The sequence below is a fragment of the Acanthochromis polyacanthus genome, chromosome 5, assembly GCF_021347895.1.
Source record: "Acanthochromis polyacanthus isolate Apoly-LR-REF ecotype Palm Island chromosome 5, KAUST_Apoly_ChrSc, whole genome shotgun sequence".
NCBI classification, from domain to species: domain Eukaryota; kingdom Metazoa; phylum Chordata; class Actinopteri; family Pomacentridae; genus Acanthochromis; species Acanthochromis polyacanthus.
Window position 1 is genome coordinate 29,815,343 of NC_067117.1, and position 27,674 is coordinate 29,843,016.

Sequence of the window (27,674 nt, forward strand, 5' to 3'; positions counted from 1 at the left end):
AACAATGTCAATAACACCTTTAAAAGGGATGTGATTTCTGTTGTTCAAATAAACTCCAGACCCTAGTGAGAGGGTTTAACTGTGGATCTACTTGTGTCTGAAACTCTCAGGTATTGTGGCTTGCACTTGCCAGTCATCCTCGATGGTAGAACTAGGTAAAGGTAGCTTGTCCACATTAAGATGATGTGACTACCTGTGGACAAGCTGCTCTCAAAGATGGATGACGAGGTTTACTGCTGCAATTCAACAGAGAAACATGAAAAATTCATCAGTGAGTTGGGTTTTCGGTGAGGGCAAAGTGTCTCCTCTGCTGTTCACTGTGCCTTGGACCAACACACAAGCCCTGAAGCAAAGGGGTAAACTGACTCCCAAAAGAGCTCCTCTGAGCTGAATCTTGTATAGCAACTAAATTGTGATGCAACACTTTAAAATCTGTGGCTACTGCTTCTTAACTGCCAGTTTCAGTATTTCAATTTCCAGTGACAAAATGAATTGAATTGAATTTACTTATAATTACACTGGGATGTAATGGGACTGTATGTTTGTTTTTGTAGAAGTGTACTTTATAGAAAGTCTATCACTGAGTGGAGTCTCCATTCAAATGTTAATTTAGTACAGTACCGGGGAAAAGATCAAAAAGATTACTTAATTCTTAATCCACTATCCTTCTTCTTGAATTTCCTGTTTGTATATAGCTGTGTATAGAGGTAGTAACTTTTCTTAAAGATCGCTGACCTCACTAGCAATCACTAAAGATATACGGTCTCTTTAGTGCACCAAAAGGCAAAACTATTGCCCTGTATGAAAATTCTTATAAGGAACAGCAGAGGATGAAAAGGGAGGTCTTGGTAATAAGATGGCAGCTGTCGAAGCAGCGCTCACGAATGTCAGTTACCCGGACTGAAGAGTACCTCCACTTCAGCATCCCATGGAAGCACCAAACTCATTCTTTCTGAACCCAGTGAATTGCTGAAAGAGGCAAAGAAAAAGATCACTGACCTTCTACTCAACCAGAACTCATGGGTCATGCAATCAACAGGAACTAGCAAGAACTAGCAAAACAGATCATATTTGTCCATTTTAGCTTATTTTTGTTGGCTTCCTGTAAAATCCAGAACCATTTAAAATCCTTCACAATTGATCATATTATTAATAGCCAAGCTCCATCAGATCCTACAGTCTCACTGTACCATAGTATCCCAACAGAGCACTTTGCACTCAGACTGCAGGTTTACTTAGTGTTCCCAGAGTTATCAGGCTTCTCTGCAGTGGAATCCGCTCCCAGTTTGGCTTCAGGAGGCAGGCACCCTCACTACTTTAAACATTAGGGTTAAAACTTTCCTTTTTAATTAAGCTGATAGTTAGGACTGGCGACGGTGACCCTGAACCATCCCTTAGCTATGCTTGTGACTTCCCATGATGCACTACTTCTCTTCTTCTCTTTGTCACTCTCTATACATCTATATGCCATCACTCGTAATTAACTTTATGTCCTTCTTTCCTGTAGTTTGTTCTTGTCCTTTCTCTCCTCACTCTGCAGGTTTCTGTGGCTCCAGAGCTGCATGTTTCTGATCTGCAGTTCCTGTCATCACCAACCTGCCCAGTGTTTACTGTCTGTTGTACTGCTCATCTTTTCTCTCTTCCCTCACCCAACCCAGCCAGATTCCCTGTTTGGAGGTTTCTTCCTGTTAAAACGATGTTTTTCTTCCCACTTTTTCCCAAGTGCTGCTAAAACTGGGGGAATGTTGGTTTTCTCTCTATGACAGCATGTTTTCACTTCATCGACTCCGCTGGTGTCAAATCAAGGAATGAATCAAGTGACAATTTGACAGGTTCGCTCATAATGATGAGCTACTTTTTGTTTTGTCATAGTTTAGCGGTCCTTCAGTGGTGTGTTTTTAGTGAAATAGCTCTAAAGTTCTGCGGTACACTACATGATCAGCACCAAACATCAGATAGATAAAGTTACTTAGAACTTTAGCTCAGGAGTTGGCAGAGACCAAAAAAAAGAGCTGTGACAGAAGGGATATTGTAATACTGTGTGAAATCATTATGTGTTTAATCAGAATACTGCAGCTGGTCAGAGAATGAACGAGGCTTACCTGATAAAACTGTTCTTTGTATGCAGAAGTGAAGTTTAAAACCTGCAGGGAACCTCACTGTCATGGTTCTTGAAACTAATCTGCCAGCTGTGTGCTGGACTGGTTGTAGTCTGTTGAGGTCTTCTGTATTTGTAGCATCATCAGCATATAAGAGAATGCTGCCCCAAACAAGAAAATGCATAATTAACAATTTTACAACCAATGTAGAGTCAAAAAAAGAACATTTTCTTGGAACAGATGTGCCTTTCCCCCCGTTTTCCTAAAGGGTGCTGTCAAAATAATGACATCATGAAAGATAGTGGTCCAACAAGCAATATTCAAGCACATGTAGCTAAAAGTTTGATTTAAGTACAATACTTGTTTCCACCACTGGAGATAGATCATTGATGTGCTTTCTACTAGTTCTAGCCCAGTGAGAAAAACAGTACTATCCTTATAACATGGATCAATACTGTAACCTTCAGCGCCAATCCACCCAAAAATCTGTCTTTTTTTTTTTTTACTTGTGTTGGAGGTTTGAGCTTTCCTGTGAAGAAAGATGTATCATCAAAAGAGTGTTTTCTTAGCCTAGCTGCGCTAGACAACCCACGGCAACAAATTTAATTCTCTGGTGGGTCTAGTTACCCTCCGTAAGCCTCGAGGTTGGACGCTCCTAAAACTGGCCGGACGAATCACCATGAAGTGTAGAGTCAGAAGGCGAGCGTAACTAAGTGACGACAGAGGCGTGACGATTCTGACAGAAACAACCGGAAACAACTAGCCCAGCCACGCTAGACAACCCACGGCAACGAATTTAATTCTCTGCCAGGGTCGACAACAAAAACGACAACAGTCGTTGAGCTCCATTAGCACCGACTCTGAATAATCTTTCTGTTAACATGTCTGTAATATACTTGAGCTTCACCCATTGACTGTATAAATAAGGCTTCACCGAACTACCGCATCCTCTGATTTCCGGTGCTCTAGGAGCCTATTCGTTGCGCTGATTGGTTGTATACCTACCCAGTTGCTGCAGAGTGATTTGATAGACAACCTTTTAGCCCGCCTCCCTCCCTGTCGAGCGTGCCTAGACCCTTGCGTCTTCGGAGCATGGGTCTAGCACGGCTAGGCTAGTGTTTTCTAATTCTTCTTCTGAAATCTGAAAGGAACGTTCTCAAACATCAATCAAAATATATTTATAGAGCACTTTACAATAACATAAAAGAAGACGAAAGTGCTTCCCATCAGCATGATGAAACAAAACAGTACAGTTTTGTTACTAAAAAAAAAACATAAAACCATGAAAACCATAAAACCAAAATGCAGAACAGACGAATCAGGGACATATAAATATGGCATTTTGGAACGCCAAGAAAATAAAACAGTGCTAGGAATCAAAGTCACAGCTAAATGAGTGAGTCTGGACTTGAAAAGCGACAGGTCGGTGACAACATGAAGTTCCAGTGGAAGTGCGTTCTGGGGACACCCCACTGCTTGTACCGAGTCCTGGGCACATCCAGCACCATCTGAGTGGACGATCAGAGGGATCTGCTGGGGTGGTGGATGCTTAAAAGCTCAGATGAATATAATGGAGCAAGGCCATGAAGAGCATTGAAAACAAATGGTAAAATTTTAAACTCAGTGCAATGATGGACCGGGAGCCAGTGGAGGACGGAGAGGATGGGGTGATGTGACTGTGTCTAGATGTGCAGGTTAGAAGATGAGCAGCTGCATTCCAGCTGTAATCAACGGAGTGATGACTGTGTGATACCAAAATAAAGTGCATTACAGTAGTCGATGTGAGATTTGATAAATGCGTGAATGGTCTTCTCCAGGTGGTGCTGGGAAAGGAAGGGCTTGACTTTGGTGAGACGTAGTTGGAAAAAGCTAGCCTTGACAGCAGAAGCAATTTGCCTGTCAAATCTCAACTCACTGTCAAAAATGACTGAGTTTTTTTTAACTGTTTGGGGGATTTCTTTTTCAAGCTGTACTATATTAGAAAGCAGAAATCCAACTTGAATTGTATCCTAATCAGTGCTGAAAGAGAAAAGATTCATCAATAGACTGTGGCAAGTGCTCAGGCTATAAATGTTTAAAACAGATTGCTGGACAACAGAAGCAGGATTCCCCACAAATGCCCTCTCCAAATTGAATTGTTATAGTTTGTTAAATCTACACTGACAGTGTGACAAATAATTCAAAAATGCTGCTATGCTGCCACCCAATGTCGACTTTGAGTACTGCATTAGTTTCTTTTCTTAATGAGGATTCAATAAAGTTTAGAAACAGCACTTTTTATTATTACACTGATTCACGTGGCTGATTCGAGGTTCTCCCACGTTCACTCATCTCTGCTTAGTTCCATAACATCACACATAAAACACAATGAAAAGAGCTGAGATTTAAAAGTGAAATAAAAATATGTGCAGTCTTTACAGTTAGTGCCAAATAAAGATGGCTACAGTAATCACGGGCACTTGAGCACATTTTTGGCAACAGTTTGAGTGACATCCACCTTAACCAGTTAATTTAAAGGCACAAAACAATCTTGTAAAACAGCCTTAAGTTTTTATACAACCACCCACAGAGAAAACCTTGTAGAAAATAGTAGAAAAATAGACGCCATTAGGAGACATTCACTGTTTGATCACAGCTCATCCTTGCCCTTCTGAGAGTCAGATGCTGATGTCGAGTCCTTCTTGGCTGTGACTTTTGCTGTCTTTTTCGCAGCTGCTTTTGTGTCCTTTTTAGCAGCTTGCTTGGCTTGTGTTTTAACCGTCTGTTTTCCATCTTTTTTAGCAGCAGGTTTAACTTTGTCTGCTGTCTTAGCCTTTGCTTGGTCTCCAGTTTTAGCCTTTGCTTGGTCTCCAGTTTTAGCCTTCGTTTGGTCTCCAGTTTTAGCCTTTGCTTTAGGTGCAGCTTTGGCTGTTTTGCTGCCTGGTTTTGGTGCGTCCTTTGGTGGGTCCAATGACTCACTTGGCTTCGACTCTGCTGCTTTATCGTCTTGTTTTTTATCTGCTTGCTCCTGGTCGGCCTGTGCAGGAGGTTCAGGTGTAGTCGACTTAGACTCAACAGTGTCAGTTGCTTCCGTTTTGCTAAACTCCTCATTTATAGGGGTAGAAAACATCTTCAGCATATCCTGAGCTTGAATTCTCTCCTACAGGACAGAAAAGAAAACATTTGAGGGGAAATCAGCATGATCCAGTTAAAGGTTCCCATTTGATAGCTGACATACAGCCATGGCCATAAGTTTGGACACAAGTACCATGACGCTTGTGAATCTTAGAAAATACCACAAAATTGTCACTTACAATACAGTACACAACTCCTGAGAACTATATTAAGTTTCATATTTAAAAAAAAACATCAAAAGAGTTTGGTGTCATTTTGTTATTCTTACCAAATTCGGTTGGGAAAGTACTGCATTTTTTGTTATTTTCTTCTAATATTATGTTTTGGGAACAAAGTTGTTCCAATTGTTGGAATTTATTGATAATATTATATCCCTTGTTGATTTGTTGACTAATTAAACTGGTGCTGTCAAAAAATATTAGTTATGTTCTGTAATAGACATCAGAACAGACATAGTAAGTCATGCTGTGTCCAAACTTATGGCCATGGCTGTAGCTGTCAAAAATAAAAATAATCCACTGGATTTGTAGTTCCTCAGATGCTGGGAGTGCATGAAGACTCTTTGGTTCATGCTTGCAGCTGACAGCAATACATTTGGCGTTCGTTGCTCATAACGGAGACATTTCAGAGTTAGTAGAGGCAGCAATAGAAAGTAACTAAACATGGTAGGCAATGACAGGTAGGATTATGCAAATTTTAGTTTGACAACTACTGGTTCCCCAGTTCCTCCTTACCAACTGAACAAACTCATGAAAGGCTTATATTCTACATAATTATCTACATCTGAATTTAATAATTACCAATCCTGATATTTCTTTGCAGCAGCAATGATCGACTGTGTGTATTACTTTAAATTTTACATTTAGACAGTAGAAATCGCTACTTAATCAAACAAGAAAAGCACTTTACGACAAATACTGGACTGGATTGGGTTAAGAGTTCCATTTAACTGTTGTATAACAAAGCAACTTATCTGTGGGGAATATTTCAGAAAACTCATGGTCACTGCTATGCCCATCACAGGATATTGGCTGTCAGTCATTATTGATTAACCTGACAGTGAAGATTTTACCTTGGCTGGCGAAAAGCAGCTTTGTTCATTAGACTATCCACTTTCAAAAAAAAAACAAAAAAAAACAGATTTTCCTTTATTACATCAAGTATTAATGGATAAAACTCAAAGTTTTTTGTTTCTCTTCAGTGAATTCAATAGCTGAATAAATGAAGGATACACCAAGACCCAAACCTGAGTGACATTAGTCTGCTGAGGTCATCCATACCTTTTCCTCATGAGCAGGATCCAGGGTGAACCAAAGTGCTACAGCACATCTCTGACCCTTGGTGACGGCTTTGACGCCATGAGGGTTTTCCTTCCCTGCTCCGAATCCAACCACACGACCACACTGTGGATGCACCTCAGCCTGAGAAAGTAGGAAAACACACAATACGCAACATTTAACATCGGTAACTTTATCACTGAAGGTTTAAATGCTTTTAAATGCCATCAGTTTTTGCACACTTTGTGTCACCCAATGTCGACTTTGAGTACTGCATTAGTAATTGCAATTGGAAAATTCAATTCAATTCAATTCAATTCAATTTTATTTATATAGCGTCAATTACAGTCAACTCGTCTCAAGACGCTTTACAGAACCCATATGCCTGACCCCCAGAGCAAGCCCAAAGGCGACAGTGGCAAGGAAAAACACCCTTTTAACAGGGAAGAAACCTCGAGCAGAACCCGGCTCTATATAGAGGGGACCCATCTGCCTGCTGGCCGGGCGGGTTGAGAAGGACAGAAGAGGGCAAGGGGGAGGGATGGGAGAAGAGGGAGGGGTGGGAAAGCAAGGAAAACACAACACACATTTGGATACATGCATGACAGGATATGTGACACAGACAAAGTATAAGCTAACATTGAAAACTGACTCATAATTTACTCTTATGATGTACGGCTCTGACATTAAACATACTCCATATATAGCTAGCAGTAAAATTCAAACAGTATGTAAGTTAGCATAACAGTATAGTGAAGGCAATGCAGAGTTGACTGGTGGAAAAAGGGAGTTGGAAGCAGAGGGCTGGAGGAAGGTCAGCAACAGCATCCCACAGTGGACATGGTGGAGACTGGACCAGCTGGTGGAACATCAACCGCAGATCTGACGCATCCAGCTCTGGGACCAGGGACACTCGGAGAAATAGCACAGGGGGAAACAGAGTGAATGTACTGCAATAACGGTATACATATTAAATGTAAAGGTAGATAGAGAAGGGCTCAGTGCGTCAAGAAAAGTCCCCCAGCAGCCTCGGCCTATAGCAGCATGACTAGAGGCAGAACGAAGGGACGTCCAAGAGGGAGTCAGCTGTGCAATGAAGACACAAGCCGAACCCCTGTGGGTCACCCAGTCAGCCCCAACTATAAGATTTGTCAAAAAGGAACGTCTTAAGCCTGGTCTTAAAAATAGAGAGGGTGTCTGCCTCCCGAACCCAAACTGGGAGCAGGTTCCACAGGAGAGGCGCCTGATAACTGAAGGCTCTGCCTCCCATTCTACTTTTAGAAATTCTAGGAACAACAAGTAAGCCTGCAGCTTGAGAGCGAAGAGTTCTACTAGGATAATAAGGTACTATCAGATCTTTAAGATATGATGGAGATTGGTTATTAAGAGCTTTATATGTCAGAAGAAGGATTTTAAATTCTATTCTGGATTTAACAGGAAGCCAGTGAAGAGAAGCAAGTATAGGGGAAATATGATCTCTTTTGCTAACTCCTGTCAGTACTCTCGCAGCAGCGTTTTGGATCAACTGTAGATGTTTGAGAGAACTATTTGGACAACCCGATAATAAGGAATTGCACTAGTCAAGCCTGGAAGTAACAAAAGCATGAACTAATTTTTCTGCATCACTCTGAGACAGAATGTTCCTGATTTTTACAATATTACGCAGGTGAAAAAAGGAAGTCCTACAGACTTGCTTTATGTGTGAGTTAAAGGACATGTCCTGGTCAAAAATAACTCCAAGATTCCTCACAGTAGTACTGGAGGCCAACGTGATGCCATCCAGAGTAACTATTTGCTTTGAAAGCGAGTTTCTAAGATGTTTGGGGCCAAATACAATGACTTCAGTTTTGTCTGAATTTAGCAGTAGGAAGTTAAAAGTCATCCAGGTTTTAATGTCCTTAAGACAATCTTGCAGTCTAGCTAACTGATCAGTTTCATCTGGCTTCATAGATAAATACAATTGTGTGTCATCTGCATAACAATGGAAGTTAATACAATGCTTCCTAATAATATTGCCTAAAGGAAGCATGTATAATGTGAAAAGTATCGGTCCTAAGACAGAACCCTGAGGAACTCCATGATTAACTTTAGTATGCTCAGAAGAGTTATTGTTGACATGCACAAACTGGAACCTATCTGATAAGTAGGATTTAAACCAGTCCAGTGCTGTCCCTTTAATGCCAATTGAATGTTCTAGACGCTGTAATAAAATTTTGTGGTCGATTGTGTCAAACGCTGCACTAAGATCTAACAAAACAAGTATAGAGACTAGTCCATTATCTGATGCTATGAGAAGGTCATTAGTAACTTTCACTAGAGCTGTTTCTGTGCTATGATGCACTCTGAAGCCTGACTGAAACATTTCAAACAAATTATTCCTTTGTAAGTGTTCACATAATTGATTTGCAACTGTTCTTTCCAGAATTTTAGAGAGAAATGGTAGGTTGGATATCGGTCTATAGTTAGCTAACACATCTGGATCTAAAGTGGGCTTTTTCAGCAAAGGTTTGATGACAGCAACCTTAAAAGCCTGTGGTACATAGCCTGTTACTAGAGAGAGATTAATCAGATCTAACATTGAAGAATTAATTAAAGGTAAAATCTCCTTGAAGAGTCTAGTTGGGATAGGATCTAAAAGACATGTTGATGGTTTGGATGTAGAAACTGTTGAAATTAGTTCAGAGAGACATATAGGAGTGAAGAATTCTAAAGATTCATCAGGTCTAACAGCCAATTCAAAAGCATCTGTGACATTTGTAGGAAGGGCCAGATTAATTTTATCTCTAATCATAACTATTTTATGTGTAAAGAAGCTCATGAAGTTGTTACTGGTTAAAGCTAAAGGAATACAAGGTTCAACAGAGCTCTGACTCTTTGTCAGCCTGGCTACAGTGCTAAAGAGAAACCTCGGGTTGTTCTTGTTCTCATCTATTAAAGATGAATAATAAGTTGTCCTGGCATTACGAAGAGCTTTTTTATAGATTACTAGACTATTTTTCCAAGCCACATACACTTCCTCTGAATTAGTGGAATACCACTTTCTTTCCAGTTTTCGGGATGCCTGCTTTAAAGTCCGCAGCTGGGAATTATACCAAGGAGCAAGTCTTCTCTGAGATAGAACTTTCTTTTTTACAGGTGCAACACTATCAAGAGTTGTACGCAGTGAGGCTGAAGCATTATTAACATAATAATCCACTTCTGTGGGGGTAAAATAATAATAATTGCCTTCTGATTTATCAGTAAATGTTGCTGAAGTAAACAGTGAGGGTATTATTTCCTTAAATTTAGATACTGAATTGTCAGACAAACACCTACTGTAATGATATTTGTTCTCAGCTGCTAAACAATCCTTTACTTTAAATTGAAATGTTATCATAAAATGGTCAGAAAGAAGAGGGTTCTGGGGAAATACTGTTAACTCTTCAATTTCTAAGCCATAAGTCAGGACAAGGTCAAGAGTGTGATTAAAACTATGAGTTGGTTTATTTACATGTTGAGAAAACCCAATTGAGTCTAATAATGAATTAAAAGCTGTTGTAAGGCTGTCGCTGTCTATGTCAACATGAATGTTAAAGTCACCCACAATAATAACTTTGTCTGAACTGAGCACTAATTCAGATAAAAAGTCTGAGAATTGAGATAAAAACTCAGAATAAGGAGCAGGAGGACGATATATAACAACAAATAAAACTGGTTTCTGAGCTTTCAAATTTGGATGAGAGAGACTAAGAGTGAGATTTTCAAATGAGCTGTAATCAGGTTTAGGCCTCTGGTTCCATTTTAAACTAGAATGGTAGATTGCTGCTACTCCTCCTCCTCGGCCTGTGATTCGAGGAATATGACAGTTAATATGACTAGGGGGAGTTAATTCGTTTAGGCTAACAAATTCTTCCTGCTGCAACCAGGTTTCAGTCAAACAGAACAAATCAATCTGGTGATCAGTTATCAACTCATTTACTAGCAGAGATTTAGACGAGAGAGATCTAATATTTAACAGACCACATTTAATTTTCCTGTCTCTGTGTTCTGTTGAAATAGTGGTATTAATTTTTATTAAATTTTTGTGGTTACTATTTCTTTTGTATATTTTTGATTTGTGTAATTTATTGAATTTTGGTGGTCGGGGGACAGACACAGTCTCAATAAAGTTAACTGAATTACTGGAGGGTGACAGCTGTGAGGAAACTGCAGAGAGGTGTGTAAGACTACAACTCTGCATCCTGGTCTTAACTCTGGGTTGTCATGCTTTAGGAGTACTAATAAAATCAGCCATATTCCTAGAAATGAGAGCTGCACCAGCCAAAGTGGGATGGATGCCGTCTCTCCTAATCAGACCAGGTTTTCCCCAAAAAGAGCTCCAATTATCAATAAAGCCCACGTCGTTTGATGGACACCACATAGACAACCAGCGGCGAAACGACGACATGCGGCTAAACATGTCATCGCTGGTCAGATCAGGCAAGGGTCCAGAGAAAACTACAGAGTCCGACATGGTTTTGGCGAAAGTACACACCGATACCACGCTAATTTTGGTGACCTCCGATTGGCGTAACCGGGTGTCGTTACCGCCGACGTGAATAACAATCTTACTATATTTACGATTATCTTTAGCCAGCAGTTTCAAATTTGCTTCTATGTCGCCCGCTCTGGCCCCTGGGAGGCATTTAACTATGGTCGCTGGTGTCGCTAGCTTCACGTTTCTGACCATGGAGCTGCCAATGATCAGAGTTGGTTTCTCAGCGGGTGTGTCGCTGAGCGGGGAAAAACGATTAGAAACATGAAGCGGTTTGTGGTGTGCCGGGACAGCAGGCTTGAGTTTAGGACTGTTTTTCCTACGAACTGTCACCCATCCACCCGGCTGTTCGGGCGCTGCTAAGGGACGGCTAACAGATGCTACACTAGCTAAGCTATTGCGGTCCGCACCGGCTAAGGGGGCCTGGCTAGCTGCTAGCGGGTTATTTTCCATGGTGCGGAGCCGCGATTCCAATTCGGAGAGCCTCGCCTCCAGAACTACAAAAAGGCTGCACTTATTACACATATCGTTATCACTAAAGGAGGCAGAGGAATAATTAAACATGTGGCACACTGAGCAGGAGAGGGAGAGGAAGAGGCAGAAGCCATGCTAACAACACGACACAGTGCTGAAACAGGAAATGACGCAATACGCTCACCGTAACGTCAGACGTCGCCGGTAGGAGGAGATCCCAAAATAATAGCAACTCAATCTACTTTCAATATGTGCAAAGAAAAGAAACAGAGGGATGAGGATTTTTGTATTTCATGCATCTCTAAACACACTTGGGATATGTAGTAATGTTGAAATGCAATAAAAAAAAAACATGGATTTTGCATAATATTAATTCAGGGCTTTGTAGAAGTCCACTTGGTTCCACTTTTCTTTATTAAGTCTCTAAAGACAGTGCACACCTAGATTTGGATAGTTCATCCCATTCTTCCTGACAGATCCTTTCAGGCTCTTTCAGATTGGATGGAAGCATCTGAACTTCCATCTTCAGGTCTCTCCACATGTGTTGCATTGTCTGGAACTTGGCTAGGCCACTCAGAGACTTGTCCTGAACACACTCCAGTGTTGTCTTGGCTGTATGAATCGCTGTGGTGCTGAAAGGTGAACTGTTTCCCCAGAATCAAGTCGTTGCACTCTGGAGCGGGTTTTCTTTAAGGGCCTTTGTGTATTTGCATGTGCATTCATCCTACTCTCAGAAATGGTCAGTCTCTCTGTCTCTGTTGCTGAGAGGCTCCCCTGTTGCATGATGCTGCCACCACCATGCTTCAGTGAGGGGGACACTATCAGGAAGGAACAGAATGCTTGGATGTTTGAAGAAACAGTTCAGTAGAATAGAATAGAGTCTATCTGCTCTCAGAAACCTGTAGACGGCTTCGGCAAACTCCAGTCAGGGTCAGCCATAATGTGCTTCAGTCAGAGCACACAAAGGCAATAATGGTTTAGTGTTTAAACAAGAGTTAGAAATACATTTACCGTGATTGTTTTGGAATCCAGCTCAGTGAAAATGAACTTTCCTCCTTCAAAGTCATCATTTAGATAAAGGATAGCACTGCAGGAGAGACACATCAGGATGTTAGCAGGCGCATATAATCAGAGTTGTGTGGATGAAAGAGGGACCCTACAGTGTATTCGGTGTTTTAACTCACCTGTAGTCTCTATGTGTATATGCAGGAGGCTCCTTTATACACTCATTTAACTCAGAAACCAGCAGACAGTTGTCCACATGAACAGGGTGACTCAGGTCATCACGCCCTTCCTGTTTCTCTGAGTAAACAGCAGCGAAGAGAGAAGTTAGGGCATTTCACATTCTGATCCGTCACCTGCCAGGAGCGCTGCATTTAGATCCTGTTCTGTCAAAATTGAGGGATTTTTTATTGAAGCCGCACAGCCACCCTTCCAGAAAAATCTGCAAGTGCATTCTGGTCCCGACTATTACAATGCTGTTGTACACTTCTCCAGTGGTGTGAGCATAACCACTTTCATCTCAATATCAGAAAAAAAAACAGACAAAATAGTCATGGGTAGTGTGTCATCTCAGCAGCTTGTTCTCATTAGCATCATGAAACTGTTGAAAAAGTGGACAGTTTCAAATGTGTTGCAGTCACAGTGGACAACAAACTGTCAATTTATGGAGATACACACGTGGACAAAATTGTTGGTACCCCTCAGTTAAAGAAGGAAAAACCCACAATTCTCACTGAAATCACTTGAAACTCACAAAAGTAACAATAAATAAAAATTTATTGAAAATTAAATAATCAAAACAGCCATTACTTTTGAATTGTTGATTAACATAATTATTTAAAAAAACAAACTAATGAAACAGGCCTGGACAAAAATGATGGTACCTCTATAAAAGATTGAAAACTATTTGACCAGAGTGACATGATTAACTCAGGTGTGTCATTTAATTGACATCACAGGTGTTTCCAAACTCATAATCAGTCAGTCTGCCTATTTAAAGGGAGACAAGTAGTCACCCTGCTGTTTGGTGAAAAGGTGTGTACCACACTGAACATGGACAACAGAAAGCGAAGGAGAGAATTGTCCCAGGACATCCGAAAAAAAATTATAGACAAACATCTTAAAGGTAAAGGCTATAAGACCATCTCTAAACAGCTTGAAGTTCCTGTGACAACAGTGGCTCATATTATTCAGAAGTTCAAGACCCACGGGACAGTAGCCAACCTCCCTGGACGTGGCCGCAAGAAAAAAATTGATGACAAATTGAAGAGACGGATCGTTCGAATTGTATCCAAAGAGCCCAGAGCAACCTCCAAAGAAATTAAAGGTGAACTCCAAGGCCAAGGTACATCAGTGTCAGATCGCACCATTCGTCGTTGTTTGAGCCAAAGTGGACTTCATGGGAGACGACCAAGGAGGACACCACTGCTGAAAAAAACTCATAAAAAAGCGAGACTGGAATTTGCAAAAATGCATGTTGACAAGCCACAAAGCTTCTGGGAGAATGTCCTTTGGACAGATGAGACCAAACTGGAGCTTTTTGGTAAGGCACATCAACTCTATGTTCATAGACTCAAAAACCAAGCATACGAAGAAAAGAACACTGTCCCTACGGTGAAACATGGAGGAGGCTCAGTAATGTTTTGGGGCTGCTTTGCTGCATCTGGCACAGGGTGTCTTGAAAGTGTGCAAGGTACGATGAAATCTGAAGACTATCAAGGCATTCTGGAGAGAAATGTGCTGCCTAGTGTCAGAAAGCTTGGTCTCAGTCGCAGGTCATGGGTCTTCCAACAGGACAACGATCCAAAACACACAGCCAAAAACACCCAAGAATGGCTGAGAGAAAAGCGTTGGACTATTCTAAAGTGGCCTTCTATGAGCCCAGATCTGAATCCCATTGAACATATGTGGAAGGAGCTGAAACATGCCATTTGGAGAAGACACCCATCAAACCTGAGACAACTGGAGCTGTTTGCTCATGAGGAGTGGGCCAAAATACCTGTTGACAGCTGCAGAACGCTCATTGACAAATACAGAAATCATTTAATTGCAGTGATTGCCTCAAAAGGTTGTGCAACAAAATATTAAGTTATGGGTACCATCATTTTTGTCCAGCCCTATTTCATTAGTTTGTTTTTTTAAATAATTATGTTAATCAACAATTCAAAAGTGATGGCTGATTTTGATTATTTAATTTTCAATAAATTTTTATTTATTGTTACTTTTGTGAGTTTCAAGTGATTTCAGTGAGAATTGTGGGTTTTTCCTTCTTTAACTGAGGGGTACCAACAATTTTGTCCACGTGTGTAACTTACAGAGAACAATTCTAAAAGTCAGTGTTTTGATTTCTGCTGCCCTCTAGAGGTCAAGAAAATAGATGCAGGCTGTCTTAACTTCACAATGGATTGGGCTTTAACATAAATTTGAACATTTTCTTTCCTTTTTTTGCTTCAAGTGAAAATATGCAGTTTGGTGAAGATACACCAATCTGGCACAACATTATGACCACCTGTCGAACATTGTGTGGGTCCCTCTTTCACTGTCAATCAGCCCTGACCCATGGAGGCATGGACTCCACTAGACCCCTGAAGGTTTGCTGTGGTATCTGGCATCAGGATGTTATGGCGCTGTCACACTCTAGCGCATAGAGCCAGCGTATGAGGAACGTATCGAATATTTCGAAAAATTGTTTATACGCACAACTTTTCAGCGTATGAGGTCGATTTTCGGTTAATGGCCGTTAGAGTAACGTGAGCCTAGCGTACCGTCACCGTATGAGTAGCATATGAGTAGCGTACGCATAGAGTATGTCAGCGTATGTGATGTGATGTGTATTTGAGTTGGACATATACCGACGTATAAGTAACGTATATCAACGTACCGCCGACGTATGAGAAACCTATGCGGAACGTCAGCCTAACGTATGAGGAGTGTGATGTTGGGACCAACCCTGTCCAGCAGTTCATCATACATTTCTGGAGGCATGCGTAGGAAGTTCCTAAAGGCTCTCTGATCTGATTTCTCAATTCAACCATAAGCTGGTCATAAAGGCCAAACTGACGCCGCCTTCCAATCCAAGGTTTCACCCAGATTGCCCATCTCATTCTACGCCTTCTTCTTCTGGGTCTAGCATACTCAACTGCCAACTGTAACAAATCTTGGTGACGTTGCAGCACAGCAACCTCCATCTCTGAACTGCTGGTACAAACTGATACAGATTTGGAAATGTGAGACTTTACATACCCCCATATGCTGGAAATACGCATGTAATACGCATGGGATAAGTTGGCTGTACGCTCAGAACACGTTAGGCATAAGTTGAGTACGTTAGACTGTCGTTAGAACTACCATCATAACGTTAGCCATTCGTTAGACACACGTTCATTATACGCTCCTCCAATGCTAGGTTTCCTGACCCACTCAATTTCAACGTATGAGAAGCGTACTAGACGTTTGAGTAACGTACCTCTAGCGTGTTCAGCGTATGAGGAACGTATGAGGAGCGTAAAATTCATACATCGGCATACGCTGAAAATTTTTGTGCATGTTCAAAAAATGTTTTGGCCGTCAGCGTACACCGACGTACCCCGGCGTACTAGAAACGTATTCCAGCGTACCCCTAGCGTGCTTCAGCGTATGTCAGCGTATGCCCAAAAAGTCCATACGTTCCTCATACGCTGGCTCTATACGCTAGAGTGTGACAGCGCCATTAGCAACAGATCCTTTAACTACTGGAAGTTGCGAGGTGGGGCTTTCATGGATCGGACTCGTTTCTCCAGCACGTCCCACAGATGTTTCATTGGACTGAGATCTGGGGAATATGGAGGTCAGGGCAGACTGGTTGTTGTGCTCCTTAAACCATTCATCAACCATTTTTGCTCTGTGGCACGGCACATTATCCTGCTGAAAGAGGCCACAGCCATCAGGGAATACCGTTTCTATGAAGGTTAAGTGGTCTGCCTGATGACACTGCCTTATTTCAGCAGGATAATACCCCATGCTACACTGCAAACATTGTTCAGGAATTCTTTGAAGAATGTGACAAACAGTTCAAAGTGGGGACTTCTCTAAAAAACTCAGATCCCAGTCTGATCAAGTATCTGTGGATACTTGGAGGCTCCACTACCTGACTTTGACACCACCAGATACCTCTACTGATCTATGGAGTCGATGCTCCGATGGGTCGGAGCTGTTGTGTTGGCCTGAGGTTTCCCTTCTTACAGCACTTCACGAAATCATACGGTTCCATGGAAACAAAGCTAAAATATTTCAAACCCACCGTAATATCCTAATCATTCTGGGAACTTATTGTAGCTTAGATAAAGAATGTATTTCTGTATATACCCTGTTGTGAGTTATTAGTCTGCCTCAACACACAGTTATTCCTGTTATTGCTTGATATAATTTTTATTCTCACATTATGTCTTTTGTCACTGTTTAAACTGAAAAAACTTCAATATGTAAGTCAAACATATCTTTCAACTTGAGACAGGGAAAAATACTTCCTGCCTTCCTGGTTCTATTTATTTTCTCTACTTTACAAGACTGGAAGTTTCCTAATGATATAGCTAAAAATGTCATCGATGATTTATGGATTTATTAGCTCCAGCAACACGGAGACAAAACCACAAATTAAAAAATACACAAACAGATTAGTCGCTACCAGACAGACACCGACAAACCATCAGTGCCTGTCTTACCTTCAATGGCAGAGCGACAGACCAGGTGGGAGTAGGAGAAGTACAGTGGAGTGTCCAGACTGAAGTACGACTCCACCACCTTCCTCACTTTCTCACTGAGGTCAAAGAACAGACCAGCGCTCTTCAGCGGGACCGTCCCCTCCTGTCCGAGCTGTAGGAGTCGGAAACACAAGGACGAAAACCGAGTGAGTCAAAGTCTTGTCATGTTGATGTTTGTTCAAGTGTGAAAAAAGGTCAGTGTTGTTAATATTGGCATCTACCCTGAATAAATTAGCACTTACACCTGCAGACCTTTGTTCAGAAACTGTACATAAGGACATGGAGGGACTACTCCTTTCATTCAACTGTATGAGTTACAATTCATGTGGTTCAAACTACTAAATTAGTTGTTTTCTAGTAATCTGTACTCAGGCATATTTGAAGGATCTAAAGGAAAACTGATCCTAGTCAACAACTTTACTGAGTTTTGAAGGCTAACTTAATTAGTAGGCTAATCTAAATGTTACAGCTGCCAGGCTTAGAGCACATCCAGTCTATGGAAAAAAAACAAAACATTGCTGTGCTGCTAGCTAGCTAGTCTCACAAAGACAGACCATTATTTAGTGCTGTGTAGAATAATCTGGTTGCACCTCATTAACGTTCTGCTAAAGGTTTGGCTTAATGGTACCAATCGCAATTGTCTTGGACGGGGCAGGCAGCAATGGTGCTCATTGAAAATAGCACTGAAGGAATTGTATTGGTGGAATATTTACATACATGGAAATGACCAGTATCAAGAAAGTGGCTATTTAATCGCTATTTTATTGCTTGACTTGAAATTTTCAGTGTGACAGGTTGCTGCTGCAGGTTGTTTCTCATAGTTAACCTGTTGCGGTTCAGCGGCCCGAGGGCGGTCCGTTTTGATATCTGCATAAGCATTTTTTCTAAATAGAATGACACTGCCAACTCGATGACAGAAACATTATACACCGATGGAAAGCTTAAATTCTCATGAATCCGTCGGTATAAACCACTTTCAGATGTGATTACCACAGCAGGTAATATAAACACATTTGTCCGACAAACAACGAATATCCATCCATCCTTTCTCTGTACACGGCTTCAACGTACACAGCGCGACTCACATTTGCGGGTTCATTATTACACACAGATGAAAATATTCCACAAAAAACGGCCATAATCCAACCTTGGACATCCAGACGACACAAGCCAGTAAAATATTTTGTCCAAAACATGTCTTGAAGTCGGTATATACTCCACGAATAGGTCGTTTTCGAGGAAATGCACCTCGCGATGCGCGTCCAATATTCCCTGTATTTCTCGTCATATTTTTATTTACAAATAAAATATTAACGATTTTTTTGTACTGAAAATGGCTGGAATTGACTGTACCTTATAGGGCTACCAGATGATTTTAAAAATGGTATCATGTAGGAGGATAAGCCATGTGAAAAACAAGACCAATGGTAGAAGTATACACAAGGTCTACATCGGTGACTCCAAGTACTAGCCTGCTGGACAGGTAGAAGTTACTGAACTGTTATCTAGAAAATGATCAGCAAGCATCCAGGAAAGTCCAAGACAGTCAATGGCAGCAACTGGGCAAGGTGAAGTTCAAAGAGTGGGTGAAGGTGGCACCTTGATACAAAGTCTCTGACGCTGGTGTCAAATGATGTCACCAGCACAAGATGGATGACACCTTTTTCTGACATATTTTGGCTCCATTCATGTACAGTTAGGATGTAAGGATGCATTATCTATTTTATATCCAGTCTATGCTACAGACCTTGACAGCCTTCAGGAAAGTGACTCCCTGGAACATCTCATTGGGGGTGTGTGGGGATGGCCGCCCTCTGTAGCCGTCACCTTTCGTAGCAGCTGCCTGGAAAATGATCACAACACGAAGTCACAGACATGACAAACTGACAGGCACAATGGAAAGCAGGTAGAAGAAGAGCTGGCTTCGCTCTTCAGGTGACTCACATTGGCGAGGCGTTGCAGCTCCATGCACTCGTCATCAGTGATCACCCCATCCAGCAGCACCCGCTGGGAGCCGTTCAGCTGCTTGGACGTCATCGTCACCTTGATGTTGTCAAACGGCAGAGCGCCACCTAGAGAACGCAGTCAAGAGTTAACCACACAACAAAGAGCCACAGTTGAGGGGTAGAATACATTGTCATAGATACTGCACCGCCGCAGAGACATTTTGTCCTTTCAGAACAAGTGACAACTAAAGCCCCTTTCAGACATGTATGACCTTTTCATTAATCTGGTAGAATCTGAATATCAGCTTCATGTCTGAATGAGAATCCTGTATCAACGCACAAGTCTAAACTCTATGGAGCCACTAAAATTGATAGGATTGTATTATAGACTGTCTGCCCTTGTATATTTTATTATCCCTCTATGGCATACACAAGCAAAGTACTAGTACCCACAGTTGTGTGAAGCAATTTGGGGAAGGCATTTTGTACATTTTAGCCCCTTTATTTGGTCCAAAAGTGCCAAAGTTTGCCACCAAAAACACAAAACATCTATCACATTACCTTTGCTTTACAATTTCACATCATTTGTAAGCTGAAATATCCATTAAAAACTCAACAGTACAGCAATCAAGACAGAGACTGTAACAGGTCAAATTCATGAGGCTCCCTAATAATGAATTGAATCCAGGTTTTGACAAAATATTAACAGGAGATGAGGAGTTCAAGGGTAGCATATGTTGTCAGGTTATTAGATATCACACCACCTGCAGAGACGCTTTGTTCTCTGGGTAAAACGCTCACCTTCCTGCGGCACTATGATCTTGGCCAGATCTGTAGAATCCTTCTTCTTCTCCTCAACCAGCGTTTCGATCTCCTTCATGAGGTTTCCTATCTCCTCTGTGATCCTCGCTGCCGTCTCTCTGTCGGCCCTGAGACGCACAGACAGATGACAGATTGACGGACGCTATAGTATCACTTTAATGGGAAATTAATACTCAGCTGGCACAGATGTGCTTGTGGCTGTGATAGAAATCTTACTTCTGTTTGTCTCTCAGTTTCTTAGGCATGACGTCTTCAGGAGTCCACGTGTCCTTAAAACAAAAATGACAGTAACTACACATTTCTATTTCTGCATTTATCTCTTAACTCTGCATAAATAGTGCAAAATGTGATAAGACAAACGGTTTAAAAATGATTTATTCACTTACTGGATCCACGAAGGTGATTCCAAAGGCTTCATATCCGAAGTAGAGCAGCTCTTTCTCCAGTATGGACTGCTGCATGTACTGTTTCACAACCTGGGGATTATTAAATGAAAAATGTATGAGAATTACAGCCCAACAAGCGCTCTGAATCCACATTTGGCCAAAAGCTAATAATTATACCTCTGATTTAACACTCTCTGAAGCAACTCCCATCACTGCATGTCACAAAATATATTAGAATATTTTCTTATGACCTCAAAAATTTGAACTGGATGATTAGGGCAGGAAAGTACAATGCATTTTTAAGACAAAAAGCATACAGAGATATGCTTTTTGTTAACAACAATATGTCACCAGAAGACAGAATTCTTCACGTTTTTATGCTATAATCAAACTGCGGGGGACTACAGTTTAGGATATATTCCTTTAACAGGGGTAAATGGTGCATTTGTTCAGGCCTATTTTCAGTTGCGAATTAATACAAATTTGCCTCAATTAAAATGTCAAGCAGCCAGAACACACGAAGGAATGTGTGACCCAGTTCTACAATGTGGCCCTGACGTTTGTTAATAGTTTTAAAAACAATAGAGCGCTGTAGTATGGAGCAGCATTTACAGTCTACACAGAAAACATTTAGCTGTGTTTTTACAGTCCCAGGTAAAACACATATTTTTCTGTGACAAGTCGATTCTTTTCCATTTCGTTAAATAGAATTTTAAGAGTTTTCAAAACACGCACAGAAGTCGACAAAACTAAACCATTCAACCCCCAACCACACAACCAAACGACAAAACAATCAACCAAACCAACATACAAAGTCAAATATTTTTATTAGATTATTATGGAAGGGATAATAATAATAATAGTTACCATTTATTCAAAAAGCAAAATAACGAAACAGAGTTTAAAGAAGAGAAGCAATGATACTGATGATATGAGATGATGCTCCACTATCATGTGTGATTTGAGTGGTTCATATAAACGAACACATAGGCAGCAAAAATATAAATTATATCTATCTATAGATATATCGATCAATCGATAGATAGATTTTACTTTTTTATTTATTTATTTTTCCTAGTTCAAGGTCCACATTTGAAACCAAACAAACACCTTAAGGGCATTTTACAAAAGCAGATTAGAGGCTAAAAAGTGAATTATGAAAGGCAAAAATGCTCACTCCTTTACAAAATCACTGAGTCATTCATATCGATCAATAAGCCTAATAACACACTGTAACTGGTGCATAATAGGGACAATTACATTAAAAACTGTAATGACTACTTCTTTAAAAAGCAGCAAAAGTGCAGTCTGTTACTATCAGAGATTTTTTTTTAATGTCTTTTGTGCCCTTGAGTGTATCAAAATGCTAATGGAAGCCACTTTTCTGCCTGTGCAGGTTGATTTACTGCTGATAATTATGGATTGAGATAAGTCCCAGCTAAAAATAGCTGCACTCACAGTGATGATCTTTGGATGAAAGTCACTATTAAATGTAATGCTACTGTACCTGTCTGGCTGATATGGTTTCTGCCTTGTCTTCACCCAGCACGGCAGAATAATAGTTCAGGTTCTGGTTCATCACCTCGTCTTCGGGGTGGAACATCAGGTAGGTCTTAGCGCACTCTATGGCCTGCTCATATTTCTCACCTGGAGGGAGGAGACGGGGCAAGATGCAAATTATCAGACTGCTGTTAAATAAAATTAAGCCTATTTTTAAAGTTGACCTTAAAACTCTGGCTTTGGGCTACTTCATGGGATATGTTTTATGGATCCTGCCACTGGGGGCACAAAACACGGAAATCTTCCACTTTTACAAAGAAAGACAGAACATTCTAGTTAGTATGTTTATTTTATTTTTACTGTAAGTATGTACTACAGCTGCCCTTACAAAGTATGTACTGTTTCATGCCGTATGCACACAATTTGGGCATAAAACTCCATCATAATATTGCACCGTAAACTCTGACCATCACAGTCTTTATGAGAAATGAGCTGTCATTTGTCTGTGTGCTCTCAGCTGCTCCAGTTTGTGTATCATGCAAGACACCATAACATTTTTAATTTAATTTATAAAGTTCTTCCGCCTGTTCGCTCACGTGTTTTATTTTTTGGTGACCCACTCTTCATTTTATTTCTTCTTCCAATGTCAATAATGCTAATTGGTTGTTATGTGGAGGTAAATGTCTGACTGCCTTGCTGAGGGTGGCGCCATGCACTTTAAGGGGTAAACCTGTTTATTTACCACTTCAAAGTCATCTGTACTGCACAGATTTCACATGATAAAGAATGGATGGGTGCTGGTTTGACTCCAAAAGAGCGTCTGTATATTAAAAAATATATCTTAACATAGCTTAAAACCACTATATGTTTAGGCTTTGATCCTATTTCAGATGATTACTAAGGGGAGTAAATAAAGGCCAACATTGACTCACTGTTGTAGTAGGAGAACTGCAGATAGTTGAAGTGCGAAGGCAAGAAATCCTCAAAGGGCTTCTCTCTGCCGGCGGTTGAGGCCAGTTCCACGGAGCAGTGCTGCTTACAGTTCAGAACCTGCATGTAGTGGTCTGGAGCACACAGTCACATTCATGCTAATCATTATTGCAGTACGAAGCTTTTTTTTTTTTTTTGCAGTTTAAATGACTGTAATTATTGCTGCTTCTGCTCACAAACCAAGGATGCACTGTCTCACCAGTCACAGTCTGGAACAGGTCTGCGCTGTACTCCATGTAGTTGTATCCGTCGTAGTCGTAGGCGCCCTCACACAGAGCTCTGCACTCCTTGTTGGCGGTGAAGTACTCCTCTACGGCCACCTCGAAGTATTGAGCCGCCAGGCCGAATGACTCGTCACTGTAGTAGCTCTTCCCAAGGAGAAACTCAGCCTGAGGAGAGAGTAAGTATCACTGCTAGGGCAATGTAATATAAAAATGTTTAAAATCTGTCAGGGCTCCATTTGTGCTAATTAGTCAGGAAAATAGAGGATTTCTAATAAGTCATGTAGCAAAATGTCGAAAGATTTCTTAAATAAAGTGAACCAAACTATTAAAATGTGAGCAGTTGATGGGACTCAGAAACACCCCCACAATTTAATCAATTGTTCCTTGTATCATTTCTGACGGATAAATACCGATAAGTCTGTAACGGTAGATTTGTAGTAGGATCTTAATCATGTAATCATCAGCAGGCAGCTGACGTAGTGTTCACTTGTAGTCATAGTTACAGTGATGCAATGATACAGAAATCTTTAACAAATCTGTGGATCCAGACTATAAGCCGTATCATGCCAAAATCTAAGTATTTGGTTCTTGTGTCATTTCTGACCTTTGATGAAAATTTCATCCAAATCCGTTTGTCAATTTTTGAATAATGTTGCACACAGACAGACAGACTAACAGAAGGACAAGCGTACGCCGATCGTCACAAAATTCTGCCGCGTTTCTTGGTGGAGTAACTACAGATATTCAGATGCCTCTAGAGTCTAGCCAAGAGGCAAAGAGAGCTTAAACGCATCAGAGAAGGAGTTTGCTCTCACCATGTGTGGCCTGGCCTCCAAATCCTTGAAGTCCTCTTCTTGTACTCCTGCCATCATCTTGTAGTACTCCAGGTTCTGTCTCATCTCCACGTGGTCCGGGTTGGCCTGGAAGAACGTGTTGGCAGCTGCCACAGCCTTGTCCAGCTTATTGATCTGAAAAGCACAGAGCTGTTCAGTTCACCTTCTCCAGTTTAATGCATTTGAAAAAATAGAAACTCGAAACTCTAAAAGTGAAGGAGCTCAAAAAACCAGGGGGCAACAGGGTCAAAACCCCTACAAGTGAAACTAAAGCCCTTCTCATGCATGACCTTTTACTTTTTTATTGATCCAAAAGCACCAAAGTTTGACACCAAAAACACAAAACATCATGTCACATTAACTTTGTTCTATAGTTTGACATCTATTGTAAACTAAAATATCCTTAAAATACAACTTTACAGTGATTAAGACAGCGATTGTAACAGGTCAATTTAATGGGCTCTATTTGTAATGAATCTAATCCAGGTTTTTGCGTTTGTTGCTTCCAGTGATTTGAAGGCGTTTTTCTTTTGAGTTTATCAAATACCTGCAGCATCAACCAGAAGCAGGATTCACATGAGCATCTCCAAAGAGAGAGAATTGAGCGCAATAACGCATGTTGAACAGCAGCAGTAATTCATTATTTACTTATAAATTATCCCCGACATGGAGACAGGATTGATCAGGATCGAACCGTAAATCACAATGTGTGCTTTTCTTCAGCTCAGACAGATATGGGGCTAATCAGCTGCAGGTAAATCTTGAGTCCTGAGCTTCATCACAGCTGTTGGACACAATTTTCGGTGACGATGGAAATCATAAACAAACTTGGCTACTGGTTATCTGGACAGTTTGATTAGCTGCTGTTGGATTTATTATTTTATGAGTGCATTATTGCATATTATGCACCACTTGGTGTTCTGTCTAATCGGGGGTTCCCTCAATCACAGTGGTGGACATGTTTGAATGAAGCTGTGAGGGACATTAAAGTAAAAATAACATCTGTCCAAATGACTGAATGCCACCCTCTTGATTAAATGATGAACTCAGCAATGTTTTGTAGCTGATGTCTGCAAACAGCTTAATTTGCCTTGTTTGAAAGTTACAGAGGTCAATCTAAAACAGAAAACACAAGATTAAGTTCACACAGAAATAAAAAAAAAACAGCAACAAAGGTCATGGCAAAAACCACACAAGCAAGAATAGTGTTTTTCTTTCAGGATATCTTTCACTTTTAGTGGAACAGTAGTGCCCATTTTGTCATAATCCAACTCTAGTATTACTGAAATTGTAACGGAACATTTTCATATGAATTATTATACAATTAAACACTGACTCTACTTGACATAACGCTTTATTCCTTCCACATCCACAGAATTTGATTAAAATTCTGCAGCAGCTTTTGTTATGGTGACTTAAGGTTTTGCACTACACACAAAACAATCGAAGAAAACGGTGACTGTCTAGCTGGGGGGGAGAGTATTTAGTTAAAACTGGAGCAACAGCAACTGAAAGCAGCACTCTGGGCCTTTAAAATCCTCACATCCTAACGCTGCTCTGAAGCTGACTCCACCTTAAGACGTGGCATGGCTGTCTTGGTTGTGGGGGGGTTGGGGCATTTACAGTATTCTGCTCCACATCAGCTGCAGCTTTAATTAAAGCTCTAAGAAGAAAGTCTGAGAAAGTTCAGGCCTCTTTAGTGTGCAGCTACAGTAGAAAACTCTTATCTCTGCAGTGCGTGATGCAGCCTCAGCTCTCATACTTCCAGCTTGTTTTGTACCTTAAAATAGGCCACTTGTAGGTAATTATACGGAGTCCTCTTCTTAAACTCCAGCTCCACTTCCTCACTGACTTGATGCAAAGTTGGTGAACCGAGTTTCTCAGTTTCGCAGGACTTCACACAATCCGCCCGTTTCAGGATTTTCTGGAAGAAGCCCAGATCCTCCACAGATCCAGCTCCCGGGATGGGAACTCCGAGGCCGGCCACAGGCTCTCCGAAAGCGCTCTGGTTGGCGCAGCTGATCCGGCACTGAGCCTTCACATTGCGGACCATAGCTTTGTTCTTCAGCGCCTTCTCCATGTTCAGGATGACCGTCAGCCAGTCTCCCTTGTAGTAGGCTTCCACGGCCTTGTCAAAAAGGAAATCGTAAGGCTCCAGAACCGAGTGGCTGCTCAAGGTAGAGTCCGACGCGCAAAAAGGCGCAGCGACGCCGAGAAACATCAGCGCGTAAAGAAGCTCCATGGGGGTGAAAATACCCGGGTCCAGCAGAGGGGCACAGTCCAGGAGCTGAGGCCGAGGAACCGGCAGAGAGAGGAGGTGTCACCGCTGCTGTCTCCTGCAGGAACTTGTCTGGAGGTGGGGTTTGAACAGATGAGCCCCCCCTCGGTACCTCCCCCAGACACCCCCATGTACCCAGACGCATGGAGCAGTCAACAACTTTCTGTGCATGAATTGTTGGAAACGGAGAGAGAACTGTTTTTACATTTTTCGTCATACTCTCAGGCAATCAATTAAACCTTTTTACATACAATGAGATGTGACACAATGTTGCATGGATGGAAGGAATAAAATTGCAATAAAACAAACAATTCCCAACATCATGTTTTAAATGAAGGACTCAAACATGTAAGAATTAAGAATCTAAGAAAACACTGTGATAGATAGATAGATAGATAGATAGATAGATAGATAGATAGATAGATAGATAGATAGATAGATAGATAGATAGTATATATACAGCTAAAGAACATATTTAATGGTAGATTCCCAAGTGAATCAAGTGAATGAGGCAAAACATTGTTTCTTTCCAAATCAGCAGCACTACCACTATTACTAGTAATAATTTCTACCTGAACCTTAATATCTGCAGGAATTTCAGTTTTTTTTTTTTTTTTACAGAATAAATTAGTAATTTATAATTTAGACTGTTTCTTTTCAGGTAAATTTTTTTTTGTTCTAATTAAAACTCAACTCCCAGAAGACCTGGGTGTTCTAGGGGAAGATCAAAGCAAATCTTAGAAATATGAACCATTAAGAGCTTTATTAACCAAAAAAGCATCTTAAAATAAATTTGAAAAACCAACGAGCAAGATTTAAAGTATACATAATTTGATTTTTCTCTCCCAGTATCTATCTTTTTTAACCAGGTGCACAATTATCGCCTGAAATAAACTTCTAGGCAACATGCACCCTGAAAAGTTCTGGGGTAAAAACATGTTGGCCAGCTCCTTTTGAGCCCGAGAATACATGGCAGTTTCATTATTTCATCAGTCAGCCAAACCAGCATGACAAGAGTGTAGACAATGATTAAAATATTTCAGATGATTTTCAAGGAAAAATAGCAGATTCTCAAATGTGAGTTTGTGCTGGTTTTCAAGTAAACTCTGAATGCTGACAGACAAAATGAAGCAATTTGAATTTGTTGACTTCTGCTTCATTAAATATTGACAGGTTGTTTTTTTTAATTTTAAAAACTGAACAATTAGTTATTAGGTAAATAATTGGTACCACTGTAATGGAGTAATACAACCTTTCCCGAGATGTGTCAAGTAATTAACTCGCCCAAACAAATCGAAGCAATATAATAAATTACAACTTTACAACAATGTAAAACTAAAATAATTCTAGCGTTTGACAAATCTGGTTTATTGAGAGATCACGTGACAAATAGGCTCATTTTCTCATAGACCCCAGTACAATCCCGCTTCTTTTTACAGGCAAATAGTCGCCACCTGCTGGCTGTTAGAAAGGATGC

The 27,674-nt window shown here is 40.8% G+C and overlaps 1 protein-coding gene and 1 long non-coding RNA gene across 2 annotated transcripts in view; both read right to left on the reverse strand.

Annotated features, from left to right (window-relative positions):
* The window catches only part of LOC127534106 (uncharacterized), a 175,213-nt gene that overhangs the window by 64,633 nt on the left and 82,906 nt on the right, over positions 1-27,674 (reverse strand). The window lies entirely within an intron of this gene.
* Positions 4,360-26,364, reverse strand: p3h1 (prolyl 3-hydroxylase 1). Its single transcript, XM_022208561.2, has 15 exons — positions 25,700-26,364; positions 23,902-24,054; positions 23,062-23,251; positions 22,805-22,936; positions 21,880-22,019; positions 20,373-20,462; positions 20,203-20,255; positions 19,966-20,093; positions 19,163-19,290; positions 18,966-19,061; positions 17,180-17,330; positions 12,662-12,779; positions 12,489-12,564; positions 6,494-6,634; positions 4,360-5,238 (listed from the first exon to the last, which is right to left on the reverse strand). Exons 1-15 carry the CDS (start codon positions 26,159-26,161, stop codon positions 4,729-4,731), a joined length of 2,568 nt encoding a protein of 855 aa, XP_022064253.2. The 5' UTR covers positions 26,162-26,364; the 3' UTR covers positions 4,360-4,728.

Excerpts from the sequence above, each read along its gene's own strand:
- p3h1 (XM_022208561.2), bottom strand. The coding sequence starts at position 26,161 with ATGGAGCTTCTTTACGCGCTGATGTTTCTCGGCGTCGCTGCGCCTTTT. Across the intron at positions 22,020-22,804 it reads GCAGTTCTCCTACTACAACA|GTGAGAAATATGAGCAGGCC; the intron begins GTGAGTCAATGT and ends TCCTCCCTCCAG. Across the intron at positions 12,780-17,179 it reads CTGTCGCTCTGCCATTGAAG|AGAAACAGGAAGGGCGTGAT; the intron begins GTAAGACAGGCA and ends CTGTTTACTCAG.